The sequence below is a fragment of the Zingiber officinale genome, chromosome 8A, assembly GCF_018446385.1.
Source record: "Zingiber officinale cultivar Zhangliang chromosome 8A, Zo_v1.1, whole genome shotgun sequence".
Classification (NCBI taxonomy): domain Eukaryota; kingdom Viridiplantae; phylum Streptophyta; class Magnoliopsida; order Zingiberales; family Zingiberaceae; genus Zingiber; species Zingiber officinale.
This window is the reverse complement of record NC_056000.1, coordinates 66537357-66551766: the sequence shown is the minus strand read 5'-3', so window position 1 is coordinate 66551766 and position 14410 is coordinate 66537357. Positions and strand designations below refer to the sequence as shown.

At 33.6% G+C, this 14410-nt stretch overlaps 2 protein-coding genes across 2 annotated transcripts; both read left to right on the top strand.

Annotated features, from left to right (window-relative positions):
• Positions 1-667: 667 nt before the first annotated feature.
• On the top strand, positions 668-3599 carry LOC122009349 (putative plant UBX domain-containing protein 14). Its single transcript, XM_042565467.1, has 6 exons — positions 668-875; positions 950-1056; positions 1455-1614; positions 2392-2482; positions 2764-2954; positions 3040-3599. Exons 1-6 carry the CDS (start codon positions 774-776, stop codon positions 3202-3204), a joined length of 816 nt encoding a protein of 271 aa, XP_042421401.1. The 5' UTR covers positions 668-773; the 3' UTR covers positions 3205-3599.
• Positions 3600-4088: 489 nt separating this feature from the next.
• Positions 4089-13810, top strand: LOC122009347 (beta-catenin-like protein 1). Its single transcript, XM_042565466.1, has 8 exons — positions 4089-5268; positions 11448-11532; positions 12148-12244; positions 12342-12405; positions 12511-12567; positions 12662-12699; positions 12780-12861; positions 13439-13810. Exons 1-8 carry the CDS (start codon positions 4192-4194, stop codon positions 13526-13528), a joined length of 1590 nt encoding a protein of 529 aa, XP_042421400.1. The 5' UTR covers positions 4089-4191; the 3' UTR covers positions 13529-13810.
• Positions 13811-14410: the final 600 nt, after the last annotated feature.

Sequence of the window (14410 nt, the reverse complement as noted above, 5' to 3'; positions counted from 1 at the left end):
TGCCAGGATATCCATTGTTGTTTGATTTCCTCCTATTAATAGTAAATGTAAATCTTATCATGAAGTGCCAGGATATCCAGAATACCTAAGAAACTTATCAATAGAAATTCTAAGTGGATTCAAGGCTAAGTGGGAGTCCTAACGGGTTAAGGTGGATCTAAGACTATTCGAGTGAAGGTAGGCCTAAAACTAGATGATAAAGTAAAAATATTTGTGAGTTAATGTTATTGGCACTGCATTGATGATAAAATTCTAAAGGCTAGATTTCTTGGCAAATAAAGTACTAGTAAATCAATGTTGACCGGTATAAAACAAATTAAGAAGTTTCGAAGACGGTATCTTAGCCCAAGAAGTCTATTGATTGATTAACTATTTATCCTAAATTGACATAAAAAAGAATGGTCAAAGAAAATAAATTGAAGTTGAAACAGTAGAATTAATTAAAGTGTTTGTTTAATTTTTAAAATATTGTTTATTTATTTATTATTTTTTTAAAAAATAAAACAAATTATTCCGGTTCTTTTAATTTCATTCAAATGAATAACCTAAATATATAAAAAAAATATACATTATTTATTTATTTATTTATTGTTTTTGTGGTTATTACTTTACTTATTTAAAGAGATCCGAATTTCCAATATTTTTGAAACTCAAATCAATTCTTTTTTTCTATTTCTGTTCCGATCGAACCTCTATAAATACAGTGACAGAGAATAAGATCGAGATCGTTTTCTTTCCCTGCCTTCTAAATCGGAACCCTAACCTGAAGTTCCATGGAGTTCCTCCCATCGATGGAGGAGCAGCAGCTGCTGGTCTCGTCCTTCCTCCAGATCGTTGTCGGCCAGACCACCGCCATCGCCACCCAGTTCCTTCAGGTACGACCCCTTTCTGCATCAATTCGTCCCTCGGAGCCCCGATCTGTTCCTAACGCGATAGACGGATTGCGCAGGCAACAAGGTGGAATCTTCACGATGCTATTCGACTCTTCGCTCATGTCAAAGATGGCGGTGGGGTATCATCGCCTTCCATGCCTCCGCCGATCAATGGAAATTTTAGGTGAGCTTGGTCGGCACGCTGCCCATCAAATTTAGTTTAGTTTTTGGATGGATTTCTGAAATTGTGATCTGAAAATTGGCTTCTTTCACTTGTTTGCGTTCTAATTAGATAATAAAGAAAGAGAAGTTTTACCTTTTAAGCTCAATAAAAAAATCTTATGTTATTCCGAATAGATATCTACTTCTCATGTCAACCAAGATCCAATTTGTAGCTTTAGCAAGGACATTCAAATCTAACAAATTGTTTGGCCTAAGAAATGTCAAAACTTTGATTAGATTGTAACAAGATAAGGATTATTAGGATCAAAAAGGGATATTGACCAGTAACATAGGTTTGTTGATAAGACTGTGTTATATGTAACATTGTTAATCTCGTCTTTTTTGTCCATTCTACTTCAGGCTTCAATCAGATCAAGTGCTTGCGTCGTGCAATTCTGATTTAGTATCAAGGCGAGCTGCATGGGAGTCAAAAGAAAGCGTACCTTCAACAGCAAATGCTTCCCATGATAAGGTTTCTTCACTGCCACTTGACTTGATACGCCAAGGAATTTCTGACCAGGTGACTATACTATTAAGTTCTCTTGCTTTCTCAGTAATGTCACTTGGATATTTATTTGCTAAATTTTTCCTGCAGTTTCAGGAAAAATATGGAGAATGAATTAGTTATTTACAAATTTCAAATGATTCAATTTAGGAAATGTGTGTATATCTATGAGTATGATTTAGTATGCTTAGTCATCTTATACCTAATTTGGTTTTCTTTTATATTTGGGTCGTTTGGGAATCCTTCATTCACCAGGCCTGTCAATATGAGGACTGTTTGGCATTTAATGTTGGTAATATATCAAATACTATATGCAAAATATTGCTTATTTACATTAGTGTGATGGATTACAGTAACAAGAAATGTTGAGTTTTGATTTTTTGAGAGTCACAACTTATATTTTGTTTCTTCAATGATTGGAATTTATGTAGGACTTTTGATCGAATGATAACTGTTCATGCAAGTTTTTTTTTCTCTCCTATTGATTTTGATTCCAATTCTAATTGATTCAGCTTGTACAAATTGCAACTGCCTAATAGCTGCAAAATAGATTGTTATCTCTTTTACACTAACTTTGTGTCATATACATTATAGGGAGGAACATTACATACAACAATAATCAAGCCTTATCCCACTAGGCGGGGTCGGCTTCGGAGGAAAATTACATAATAATCTAAAATGCTAATCCTTGTAATTGTCAATGAATGAAATTTGACTGAAGATCTCTAGTTATTATCTTTCCTGTATATGATATAACTCAGATCTCCATTATTGACATGATTTCTTTTGTAGGGTTTTCTTCTGTTTGGTCCCAAGGCAAATCATTCTTCTCTTTGTCAAAAACGTCGAAGACCTTTTGATTCTACATTGCTGAACATACAAGGTAATTCAGGCTCTGTTGCTTACTATATAAAACATCTTTTGATCAAATCAAACAAATTGGTTGCTCAATGAAATTCTCATCCTTTTGTTATTGATGACAACTACTGAAATTTCGTCTTCAATTTGTGCAAGTCATATAGATATTAGGGATTTTTTGGATTATTTTTAGCGTCAAACTAACGATTATCAGATTCGACCACTAACAATAAACATTACAAGTTTGGATTCCAGGTTACCAAGTTCTTCTGTATTCACCTTGCATTCATTGTTTATCCCTGATAGATCCTTCTAAAAGGCTACGCCAACTTGACGATGAACCTAACCTAGACAAAAATGGTGGAGCCTTCTCAAGTGGTTATCCTATTCTTCCAGAAGAACCACAGGATACCAAAGAAGTTTGTAGGATACGGATCCGTCTCCCTGATGACGGACATTTTATTCAGCGAAACTTTTTCCGAGCTGACTCAACAAAGGTAGTACTTTTTCTATCAAAGTCGCTTTCCAATCTCTTCATTTCATGCCCCTAATCTATCATGACTTTCATCATCGTCCATGCAGCTTCTGTGGTCTTTCTGTTCTTTGCATCTAGAGGATGGGCAAAAGCGAGGTTTCCACTTCACTCAAGTCATCCCCGGTGCATCAAAAACTCTGACATACCGTAGCAACCTAACTTTTGAAGAAGCCGGATTATCAAATTGGCTAATCACATTGGTTTGGGATTGAATAGGGTTAGTTTGCGGATGATTCGGGATCCAAATTTGCAGCAAGAAAGGTTTCTGTAATGCCTGCCATGCTTACTTGAATAACCTTGTGCATAGCTACCAAGAAATACCATTACATTCTCATTCTCGACACCGTTGCACATCGAAGAACTAAGGCGCCAGTGAAAACTGTAGCCACGGGCGAATCCAGACCTAACTAGCTCGACTATGTTTTGGCAAGGGGCTTTCAAATTACGGAATTGCATGGAATGAATTGAAGTTATGATTTATAGTAGTTTTTTTTTTGGTTCATTCCCTGTTCTTTATTTCTTCAATAGTTATGAATGGAGAAGATACTCTTGTTCCATACTTTGTCGATATCATAAGTTTAATAGAAAAGATTGTTCTTGTTCCAAAGTATTTATAATTTTAAATAATTAAATTTAATATTTAAAATATTTTATTTTAATATTTTTAGTATTTTAACACTTTAATAATAACACCTCCAAAAGAATTTTAAAATCATTAATTACTATACACCAATAATTTAATTGATTAATTTTTATGTCATTCGCTATTTCCTATTTTCCATTTAAAGTATAATTATAAGTTAATTGTTTAGATTTTTATATCAATAATTATTTCTTACGTGCTAGATAATTTAATTTATTTTATTTTTAAAAATGAAACACTTTGAGTTTGATTTTGGACAATTTTTGAAATTAACTACAGTCTATTATTTTTTAAAAAAATTATCTAAATGACTAAAAAATGATCCTTTAATAAATTCGGGCCTTTATTGGGCCTAATATAGATTTTAAGCCTCAATATGGAATCATATGGGCTTCAACATGGGCCGAGTTTGATTCGATAGATAATGGCAAATTTGCCATCGCCTTCACGTCTGACCTCTGCTGTCACGCGTCACAGCCACGATCTTCACTCCGATTGATCTGCCGTCTAACGCTTCCCGGCAAGTTTAGGGTTAGGGTTTATCCTCGCCTTCTTCATGGAGGACTACCACCAGCCTGCCAAGCGGATGCGCAGCGATTCGCCCTCGATTGCGCCCTTCAACGGAGAAGGCGTCGACCTTTCTCTCCTGGAGGCAGTGGAGAAGTCGGCCCAGAACGGCGGGGTGGAGGTGCTCGACGTGCGCGCTCTCAAGAAGCTGGTCCTCGCCTTTGAGCGACGGCTCAGGGATAACCTCGAGGCCCGCATGAAGTACCCGGACCAGCCGGAGAAGTTCGCCGACTCGGAGGTCGAGCTCCATGAGGAGATCGAGCGCCTCCGGATCCTTGCTGGTGCCCCCGAGCTCTACCCGGAGCTCCTCGCTCTTAGCACCGTCCCCTCCCTTGTTGGCCTGCTCGGCCACGACAATCCTGATATCGCCGTCGACGTGGTTTCCCTCCTCATGGACCTCACTGATGAAGATGTCATCGGAGAGGACGACGACAATGAGGAGCCTGTTCGTGCCCTGGTGGACGCCCTCCTTGAGAACAATGCCCTCGAGCTCCTCGTTCAGAACCTTGCCCGTCTCTCGGAGGCCGATCCTGATGAGGCGGCGGCCATTCATAGTACCCTTTCCACAATCGAGAACCTCATCGAGGTCAAACCTGCTGTTGCTGAGCTTGTTTGTGAGCGGACCAAGCTGCTTCGGTGGCTTCTTGGCAGGATAAAGGTGCGTGAATTTGATGCAAACAAGCAGTATGCATCGGAGATTCTGGCAATCCTGCTTCAGAACAACCCTGCGAACCAGAAGCGGCTGGGTCAGATAAATGGAGTCGATGCTGTTCTGCAGGCGGTGGCGGTGTACAAGTCGCGGGATCCAAACACCGAGGATGAAGAGGAGATGCTTGAGAACCTCTTCGACTGCTTGTGCTGCCTTCTCATGCCAATGGAGAACAAAGAAAGGTTTTTGAAGTCTGAAGGAGTGGAGCTTATGATCATTATCATGAAGCAGAAGAAGTCTGCCTATGGGTCGGCAATCAGAGCACTTGATTTTGCAATGACAAAATATTCTCCAGCATGTGAGCGGTTTGTGGATGTGCTGGGATTGAAGACGGCTTTTGCTGCATTCATGGGTAAGGCAAGTGCCATTCTCCTTTGTTGCCTTGTGTCACTTCAATGTTCCTTGTGCATCTTAGCTCTAGTTGTAGCTCATTTTTTTTTTAAACATATTTATCATATGCAAGATGGAACATTACATATTTGCAACCAGAAGAGTTGAACTTTAATTTATATATCTAATATATTATTTGTATTAATATGAACTTCATCTGTTTTGATTTTAATTTTAATGTTATAATCAACCATCTAGTAAACTCACCCCAGTACTTATTAATTATATAAAAAAACCAAAATTATTTTTCCTCACGAATTGTATTGGCACAAATATATGTTACTTGGCGTTTGTGCTTACAACTAACTAGTCAATATTTAGTTCAATGACCGTCTGCAAATTTTTACAATTTGTAGGATATGTATGCTAAAGCAAACTTTGAAGTGGTACATATGGAAACACTTGCTTTTTGGATTTACCTTTTAATACTCTTAGTAGCCTTCTAATGAGTAATTGGGCTTTTAAACACCACATATAGTAGTAAAGTTGTGAATGCTAAAATGGATGCATGGGTCATTAGAAAGGATATAATAAGAACGCAAAAGCTGAAAGCACTTAGGTGTAACTCTATTAGATAATAAACTAAGAGAAAAAAAATGTTGAGATGGATGTGTTAAATGGCAACAAATAGATTCTGCATTTAGAAGAGGGAGATGAAAGAAAATATTAGCAAATGTAATAAAACATGATTTAATTGAATTGAATATTTGTAGAACCTTGCAGAGAGCCTAATTGAAGTATGAAATTCCTGTAGTTGTTCCCAAAAGTTGTAAGTAGCACGGTTTGACTTTGATGTGATGACGGTTAATAGACTTTTAGAAGTAATTTCCCAATGGTTGGAATCAAGGTTCTAAAATAATCTAGGTGCTAGTCCGGCGCTAGACCAGCGCCTAGTGCCTAGGCCACCTAGATGGGGATTAGGCGCCGCTAGGCGGATTCTTCGGTATCAATATAATTTATATAATAAATCACATATTATAACTCCAACACAATAACATTAAATTTAAAATGAGTTCAAAATTACACAACTAATAAAATATCATCGGACACAAAATAATATCATCGGACACAAACTCAACGTCAAATTTATTCTACTTCATAATTTTCAGCAACTGGTTCTTTATTGGACACAAACTCAATATCATCATTGTGATCCTCTTCTTCTTCGGATGCAAAATCATCCTAGTTCTCTCATTATAGAGCTTCTTCGGAGTTATAGATTTTCATCTGCTCCACTTGCTTCATCAACCATTTGCCATGTGAGCCCAGAACCTGGTTCAACTTCATCATCTTCTCCACCATCCACAATTCAACCTTATGCACTTGAAACATCTTTTGCAAGAAGGACATCAACATTCTTTTCTTTTTCTCTTTTTTTCTTGTTTAATAATCTAGTATTAAATTGGACAAATACTAGATTGTTCAATTTGTTGACATCAAACCTATTTCTTTTCTTTGTATGATTTTTTTTTAAAAAAGAGAGAGTAAATATTATAGTTAGTAACATGAATATACAAATTTAAAAATTAATATTTTACTTTATTTAAAGACTTAAAAGTTTAAAGCTTACTCCTTCAAATGCACTCCAACTTCTTTCACACCTAGATGAACTTGTAGTTAATGAAAGCATCCTTAATGCCACTCTTAGCAAGTTGGGTGTGTGAGCATCATGTACTCCACCATCCACATGAATCAAATATATAATTATTTTTGTCACATGCTTTTGCAGCTCATGTTTTTCCAAAAAATCCAGTCTTGTCTCTGTATTTTGCAAATTCCTTGTTAATAATTGTATCTTGTAGATCTAACTCATTGGCATGCAAAATTTTTATACATTAAAAAATTCCCATCATGACCTCCTCATAAAGAGTAATAGAACTATCTTTATAGTAAAAATAGGGATTTAACAAAAATGCAGTGGTATGCAATGATGTATCAAGTCCATCCTTTATTTTTGACTCAATAATCACTATGATAGGCTGATAATTTGATTCCACGTTGTTCAGGGTCACCTTGATATCTTCTTTAGCTTGAAGAAGCTCTCCATATAGAAACCCAATGACTTTCTATCTCCATCTACTAATTGAAGAACTCTTACTAAAGGAGCAAATATTTTCAAACAAAGTGTCGCACCATTCCAAAATCTCATGCTCATCACAGTAGAGTAAGCTAATTTTTCTTTGTTTGTTTTTAAAAATTTACGTTTCTCCCGCATATCACTTGTAAACATGACGTTTAAGATTTTTTTAATCAAACTTTGCAATGTGAGGAAATTTGATGCAAACCTGGTAACTCCTGGCCGTACTATATCTCTCTTCTTTGTGAAACTTTTCATCAATGACAAAGTCTTATGGTGAGCATAAATGAAAATGGTAAAAGACTTGCCTTGCTCAATATCTTTTTTATATCGTGGAAGCTTGCCAATACTTTCAAGCATGAGATTATTGCACATGAACTTCAAAAGATCTCATGTCTCTTTTTTCTCATCAGTTTAGCTACAGCCATATTATTGGTGGCATTGTCTGTTACAATTTGAACAATATTTTGAGCTCCTACTTGTTCAACACACTTGTCAACATACTCAAAAATAAGTTCAGCTGTATGTGCCTCGTCTGAAGACTCCTTAGACTCTAAAAATGCAGTACCCAGTTTGCAATTAACACACAAATTTAAGATGCTTCTTCTTTTTCTATCACTCCATGTATCTGTCATGGTTGATCACCCATTTTTTTGGCCATTCTTCTTCATGTTTCTTTAGTAGTTGTTTTGTTCTTTCAACTTCAGCTTTCAACCATAGCTCCCTAAGTTGATATTGAGTTGGAGGCTTGAATTCGGGTCCCAATTGACCCACTGCCTCCATTAGTTGTTTGAAGCTATCATTATTAACAGCATTGAATGAGATTCCATTTTCATAAACCCATCTCTCATATGTTGAACTTGTTGAGTTCTCTCTTTGAAAGGAGATTCATTTATATTTTTTTGACGAAACACTTTATTTCCACTAGAACCTACATTATCTGGAGCAATTATCGATGCATATCTATCCATGGGCCCAAGTGGAAGAGGTTTTTTTTATTCCATCTATCCTTTCAATTTCAGGATCTTCTTCTTCGTCTAGAGAAATAGTCACCTCTGCTTTACAACTTTGTTCTTCCATTATTTTTTTTTTGTTCCTCCCTTATAAAATAGCCTGTCTGCATTTATTTTTATCTTCTTGTGATGCTTTTCGACAATTAGATACATTTCTAGGTATATTTCCTATGTGCTCCTTAATCCTATACACTCCTCCGACATCGTTTTTTTACACAGCTTGTATTTAATTTTGTGGAGGTTCTTAGAATTAATCAACATCCCATACTCCTATCCAATGCCATTTGATTTTCTCCTAAGAATTCCGGATTCGGGTTGAGTGACGGATACTGTCGAAGATGGATTGTTTGTCATTGTAATTGTGATAACCTAAAAAAGTGATTTAAGAATAAATTTAGGATATAAGTCAAGAAAAAAATAATATAAATTAATAAAAAAATATTATTAAAATATAAATGTGATTATATAAATTAATAAAATTTATTAGGATTTTTTTTTAAATTTTAAATATAAAATTATGAATATAAATATGATTTATATGGATTAATAAGATTTATTAGAATTTTTTAATTTTAAATATAAAATATTAAAATATAAATTAATTAATAATAGTTATTAGATTTTTTAAATTTTAAATATAATATTATTAGAATATAAATAAATTAATAAAATTCATTAGGATTTTTTTTAAAAATTTTAATATAAAATTAGGAATATAAATATGATTTATATGGATTAATAAGATTTATTAGAATTTTTTAATTTTAAATATAAAATATCAAAATATAAATTAATTAATAATAGTTATCAGAATTTTTAAATTTTAAATATAATATTATTAGAATATAAATAAATTAATAAAATTTATTAGGATTTTTTTAAAATTTTAAATATAAAATTATGAATATAAATATGATTTATATGGATTAATAAAATTTATTAAAAAATTTTAATTTTAAATATAAAATATCAAAATATAAATTAATTAATAATATTTATAATTTTTAAGTTTTAAATATAATATTATTAGAATATAAATTAATAAAATTTATTAGAATTTTTTTAAAAATTTTAAATATAAATATGATTTATATGGATTAATAAGATTTATTAGAATATTTTAATTTTAAATATAAAATATCAAAATATAAAGAAATTAGTAATAGTTATCAGAATTTTTAAATTTTAAATATAATATTATTAGAGTATAAATAAATTAATAAAATTTATAAAAAGACTTTAATTTAAATATATTTTTTATATAGTTTGTTGGGATAATTTAATTAGGGTATATAAAAGCCTACTTAAATTACCCTATGTTAGAATTGTTTAATTAAATAAATAATAAATTAATTAATAAAAAAAGAAAAAATCGTGAGTGTTGAACGACACACGCGGGAGGCATCCACCGTCGTGACGCGTCCACCGCCGTTGAACCCATCGTCGGAAGCTTCCGGTGGCATCAGAAACTTCACCGAAGGCTTTCAGTGACGGGTTTGGCGGGGCCAGGCGCGTTCCGTGACCCGGAAGTGTCGCTGGAGGGAATAAATTATTACATAAATGAAAAACTTACCGATTATGTTGAGCAGAGTTTTCGGGAGGAGGCAAGAGGCGGAGGAGGGTAGGTAGTCGAACTGGCCACGATTTAGGGCTTTAAATGAAAAAAAAATGAAACACGAGATTTCCGTGCGCCTAGTGTCGTCCAGCACCTTTCCGGTGCAATTGTCGGCCGTCGAGCGCATAGGCGCCGCCTAGGGCGCGTTTTAGAACATTGGTTGGAATTATCTCAGAATATATGTTACTGGATTCTCATATTGAGCAATAACCTTTTGACAAGTATCATGTAGTGTAATCCTTTATAAAGAGTTTGCTCTAGTTGATAAAATATCCCCCATAGTATACACAAGTTTGAGAATTTTGTTGGCAATTGTTTGGATCGTTATTGTGCAACACATATTACTTCAGCTTGTATGATACAAGCAAAACCTACTTTTGTTTTGGATTGAAATAGTAGATGTCAGATTACATAGGTAAAGTTACTGGAAGAGGAATCTATGTGAAGTAGTTGGTCAAGAGAACAAGTGGTCTCGTAGGTAATATAATATCTTCATGTTGTCCTCAGAACATGGTGATCTATTGTGTTTTAAGTTGGTTGTTTCTGTGTTTTGAAGGGAACATTTAACTTATTAATGTTGCTTTGAGCTTGTTATACGCTTCTTGTTTGTTTACATGATGATAGTTAACTTGGAATATAGAAACGATTTGTCTATCCTTTGGTTTTTCTATTTTCTTCTTTAATTCATTATATCTGAAGTAGTGAGAACCAAGTTACATCCACTTATGACCACATAAGAATCGTGTACGGCAAACCAATTTCCATCTTGTTAAAATCCAAGTCATGTCAACAAAACCAATTTAATTGGATCATTTCTAATAAAATAAACAATCAAAATCATTTTCAATGGATTGCTCAAACCATATATATATACATATTGCTTTGATTGACTAATATGCATTGCATGTCAATAATACAATTTGGTTGGATCATTTATAACAAATTAAACTATCAAAATCATATTCTACGGATTGCTTAAGCCAATAAGCTAATGTTTCTAATAAAATAAACAATCAGAATAACAAATTAAACATCACTTTGCATGTGTGTTTCTTGTTAGTTTGCCTTGTGGTCATACCAAATTGGTAGCATTGGCTGACTCGTAGCATTAATGTTGTGTTTTATTTTGTGTGATTTTCTTGGATCAATATGTAGAGAAGTTTAAATGGAATCATATATTTCTTAGGATGATTAATTTAATGTGATTAATTGAATATATTATGTGGTACTTATACACACACACAAATTCCTATGCATTATTTTGAATTATTGTCAATATCATTATTGTTGCTTGTATAATTGCATATGCTTTTGCCCCCTCCATGTGTTTGCTTTGCATATGTTATTTGGTGGTTTGACTGCATACCCGCTTATTAGCATATGCTTTTGAAACCTTTGTTATGTATGCTCTTACCATTTTGTTATTCCAAATACCATACAGATTCCATTGAAGAAGAAAAATAAGAGAGATAGATCACAGGAGGAATTGGAAGAGCGCATTGTTTCACTTATTGCTTCATTATTTGGTAAGTTACTAAGTCAAGTGCCTAGAATGCATTTCTATCATGTTCTTTGTGCCTCAGTTAGTGCTGTTGGATTAATTTATTTTACATTATTTTAATTGGAATGTCCAGATTTTTTTTTTGGAGCCAAAACTGGATTATTACTCTATCAACATGGGTTGTAAGTGCTCTTCAACAAACAAAAGCCCTTCATTGTGGGGAAGATAAAGTAAATACAAAAAAAATGCCCTTTCTAATGGAAGTTGTATGTTACAATGAAGTTTTGACCATAAATATTTTATAGAAAAGGAAAGATAGAAAATCATTTCATACTTTAGGAATATTAATTGGAAATGATGGCACTATGGACAAATAATTCATTTTGTATTTAAAAAAACTGTGACTTGGATTTTATTTGGTTATATACTGCTAATAGAGAAATAGACTACATGTTATCCCAACTTCTGTATTCCTGTACCTTTAGGTTTGGCAGATTGCAGTTTACATTGTAAATTTGAGTAATTTGAACTTGAAACCTGATTTGGGCCTTGGTAAATTGTTATGCATCTTTTTCTTAAATTTTATTTATATTTTAAACATACTAACATTCCTTTTGCTATTCATTGCATCCCTTGACAGGTGGCATTTTGAGAGGTTCAAGAAGGGACCGATTATTGAGCAAATTTGTAGAAAATGAGTTTGAAAAGATAGACCGACTCATGGAACTCTATATGAGGTTAAGTTAGGAACTCTGTGATTCTCATTTTCTTGGTGTATTGCTTCTGTCCAATTTTTTCTTGGCTAGTGGTTTCTTACCTCTTCAAATTTTGTAGATACTCTGACAGGGTAAAATCAGAGACTCAAAGGCTTGATGCACTTGAATTGGACGATTTAGAGGTCACTTTCTTACCTGATTCCCTATTCTTCCAATATCCATTGTGGACAAATCTGGGACCAGCAAATGCTTGCATTGCAAAGCCTAACCTTGTACTTAATGTATAGATTGACGAAGAGGAGCTCTACAACCGAAAGCTAGAAGCTGGGCTTTACACTCTTCAAGTATGCACAAGATAGCAGACGATTACAATGTGTAATTCTTTCCCATTCCTTCACTATAGTTTATTCACTTTCTGAGTCCCTTCTATATTTGCAGTTAATTGCTGTAATTTTGGGACATCTCTGGTCATCTGAGTAAGCCATCCTAAAAGAGATATTTTCCTATCTTATCATCTCTGCTCGTCTTTTCATTTGAGGTTAATTTTTTATTGCAGTCATCCCAGAATAAGGGAGAGGATTGAGCTACTACTAAAACAAAATAGATTGACAAAGAATGATGTGGGAGAGATTCTTCAAGTATGCATTCACTTATAAATGCTCGGTTTGATAACAATCGCTCTCTTGCTTTTGTCTTTTTTTGCTTCTCTCAATATAACTATTAGCTGCCAACATAGAGCTTTCAAGTTCCATCTGTAGTTTCTGGAGTTATGACTATTGTTATGATTTCGGCCAAGGTTAGCTAGGGTTAGATAGGTTCACCTAAGATGGTTGATGGTTGTCCCGGGTCAAACAGCTGGGTTGCAGTGGAATGGACTATAGGTCAAAGTGAGGCACTTTATTCGATTCATATGGGAGACTTAAGGGGCGTGTGGCTTCTCTTTTGTCTCTGTTTGTAAAAGCTCAACCTTGGGAAAAGTTGTAAGTTTTGAAGTTCGAACTGTTCATTGGAGGCAGAAAACTTGAGGACTTTCGACTTTATGTTGTCAGTATATCAACGCCAAGGATTCAATACTCGATACATTTATGATTATGAGAGTTTATTTTCATTCAAATAAATTTGTGTAAAGATTCACATGATCTGTCAAATGTAGCAAGTCATATCTGATAAAATGCATATTTTTTTTCTCTACTATGCTAATTGTATATATTGTAGGAGTATCATGATAACATTGGAGATCTTGATGGACCTGAAGAGAAAGAACGAGCTCAAGCAAAGATCCAAAAGTTCATCTCTGCACTTTAAAGCATTCCTGTGGTCGAGAGCAACATCATATCGATTCGATATATGGCGGACGCTAGTAGATACTAGTAAAGAGAAGCTTTTGTGATCTTTTCTCATGCGTGTGTTCCCTTAGCATGTCATTTGAATTAACTCGAAGATCATGTTCTTGGGATTTGGCTGGCGTTCTGTTAATTCATGTTCTGAACTGTAATTTGTGGGGAGCACAAGTTGGATTTGAGGTTTAAGTGTTTTTCGATCATCTTGTTTTCAAAATATTCTTCAATATCTTTAAAATTGATTAAATACTTTTCATCATTTTAAAAGCTTTTCCTCTGTCATTTTGATGATTTTTTGAAAGTTAAGTGACATTCTGAAATGAGGGCAGGGATGACAATGAATTTGGTTTGAATTGGATTTTATACCCGCCCTCTCTATCTTTATCGGATTTTCAACTTTATCTTTGTATCTGGAGTGGATATACATATCTCTATATCCATACTCATGGATGTTTTTATACTAATAATTTTTTTATTCCATACTGTTATTATCATTTAACAAAAATTAACATTATATATAAAAAAACATAATAAAAAAATAAATCTATTTCTTCAATAAAAATAAATTAAATATTAATAAAAATAATTAGTCTTTTTGTTAGAGTTCTGAAATTATTTATTTATTTAATCTATATATTATTTAATCTGTTCATATTCTATTATTTAAATACTCATATTTAATTATTGGGTGGGATATAGGATACTTTCTCATATTTGGAGAAAGTTATTATACTTAAATGAGGTTAATATTGAGATGATAATTACCATGGAGGAAATTAATCAATTAAAAATTTAATCTATCTTTTTAATAAATTTAATTGATTATTTTTTTCATAAATTAAATTTA

Excerpts from the sequence above, each read along its gene's own strand:
- LOC122009349 (XM_042565467.1), top strand. The coding sequence starts at position 774 with ATGGAGTTCCTCCCATCGATGGAGGAGCAGCAGCTGCTGGTCTCGTCC. Across the intron at positions 2,483-2,763 it reads TACATTGCTGAACATACAAG|ATCCTTCTAAAAGGCTACGC; the intron begins GTAATTCAGGCT and ends TATCCCTGATAG. Across the intron at positions 2,955-3,039 it reads TCCGAGCTGACTCAACAAAG|CTTCTGTGGTCTTTCTGTTC; the intron begins GTAGTACTTTTT and ends TCGTCCATGCAG.
- LOC122009347 (XM_042565466.1), top strand. The coding sequence starts at position 4,192 with ATGGAGGACTACCACCAGCCTGCCAAGCGGATGCGCAGCGATTCGCCC. Across the intron at positions 11,533-12,147 it reads ACTTATTGCTTCATTATTTG|GTGGCATTTTGAGAGGTTCA; the intron begins GTAAGTTACTAA and ends ATCCCTTGACAG. Across the intron at positions 12,568-12,661 it reads CTGGGCTTTACACTCTTCAA|TTAATTGCTGTAATTTTGGG; the intron begins GTATGCACAAGA and ends CTATATTTGCAG.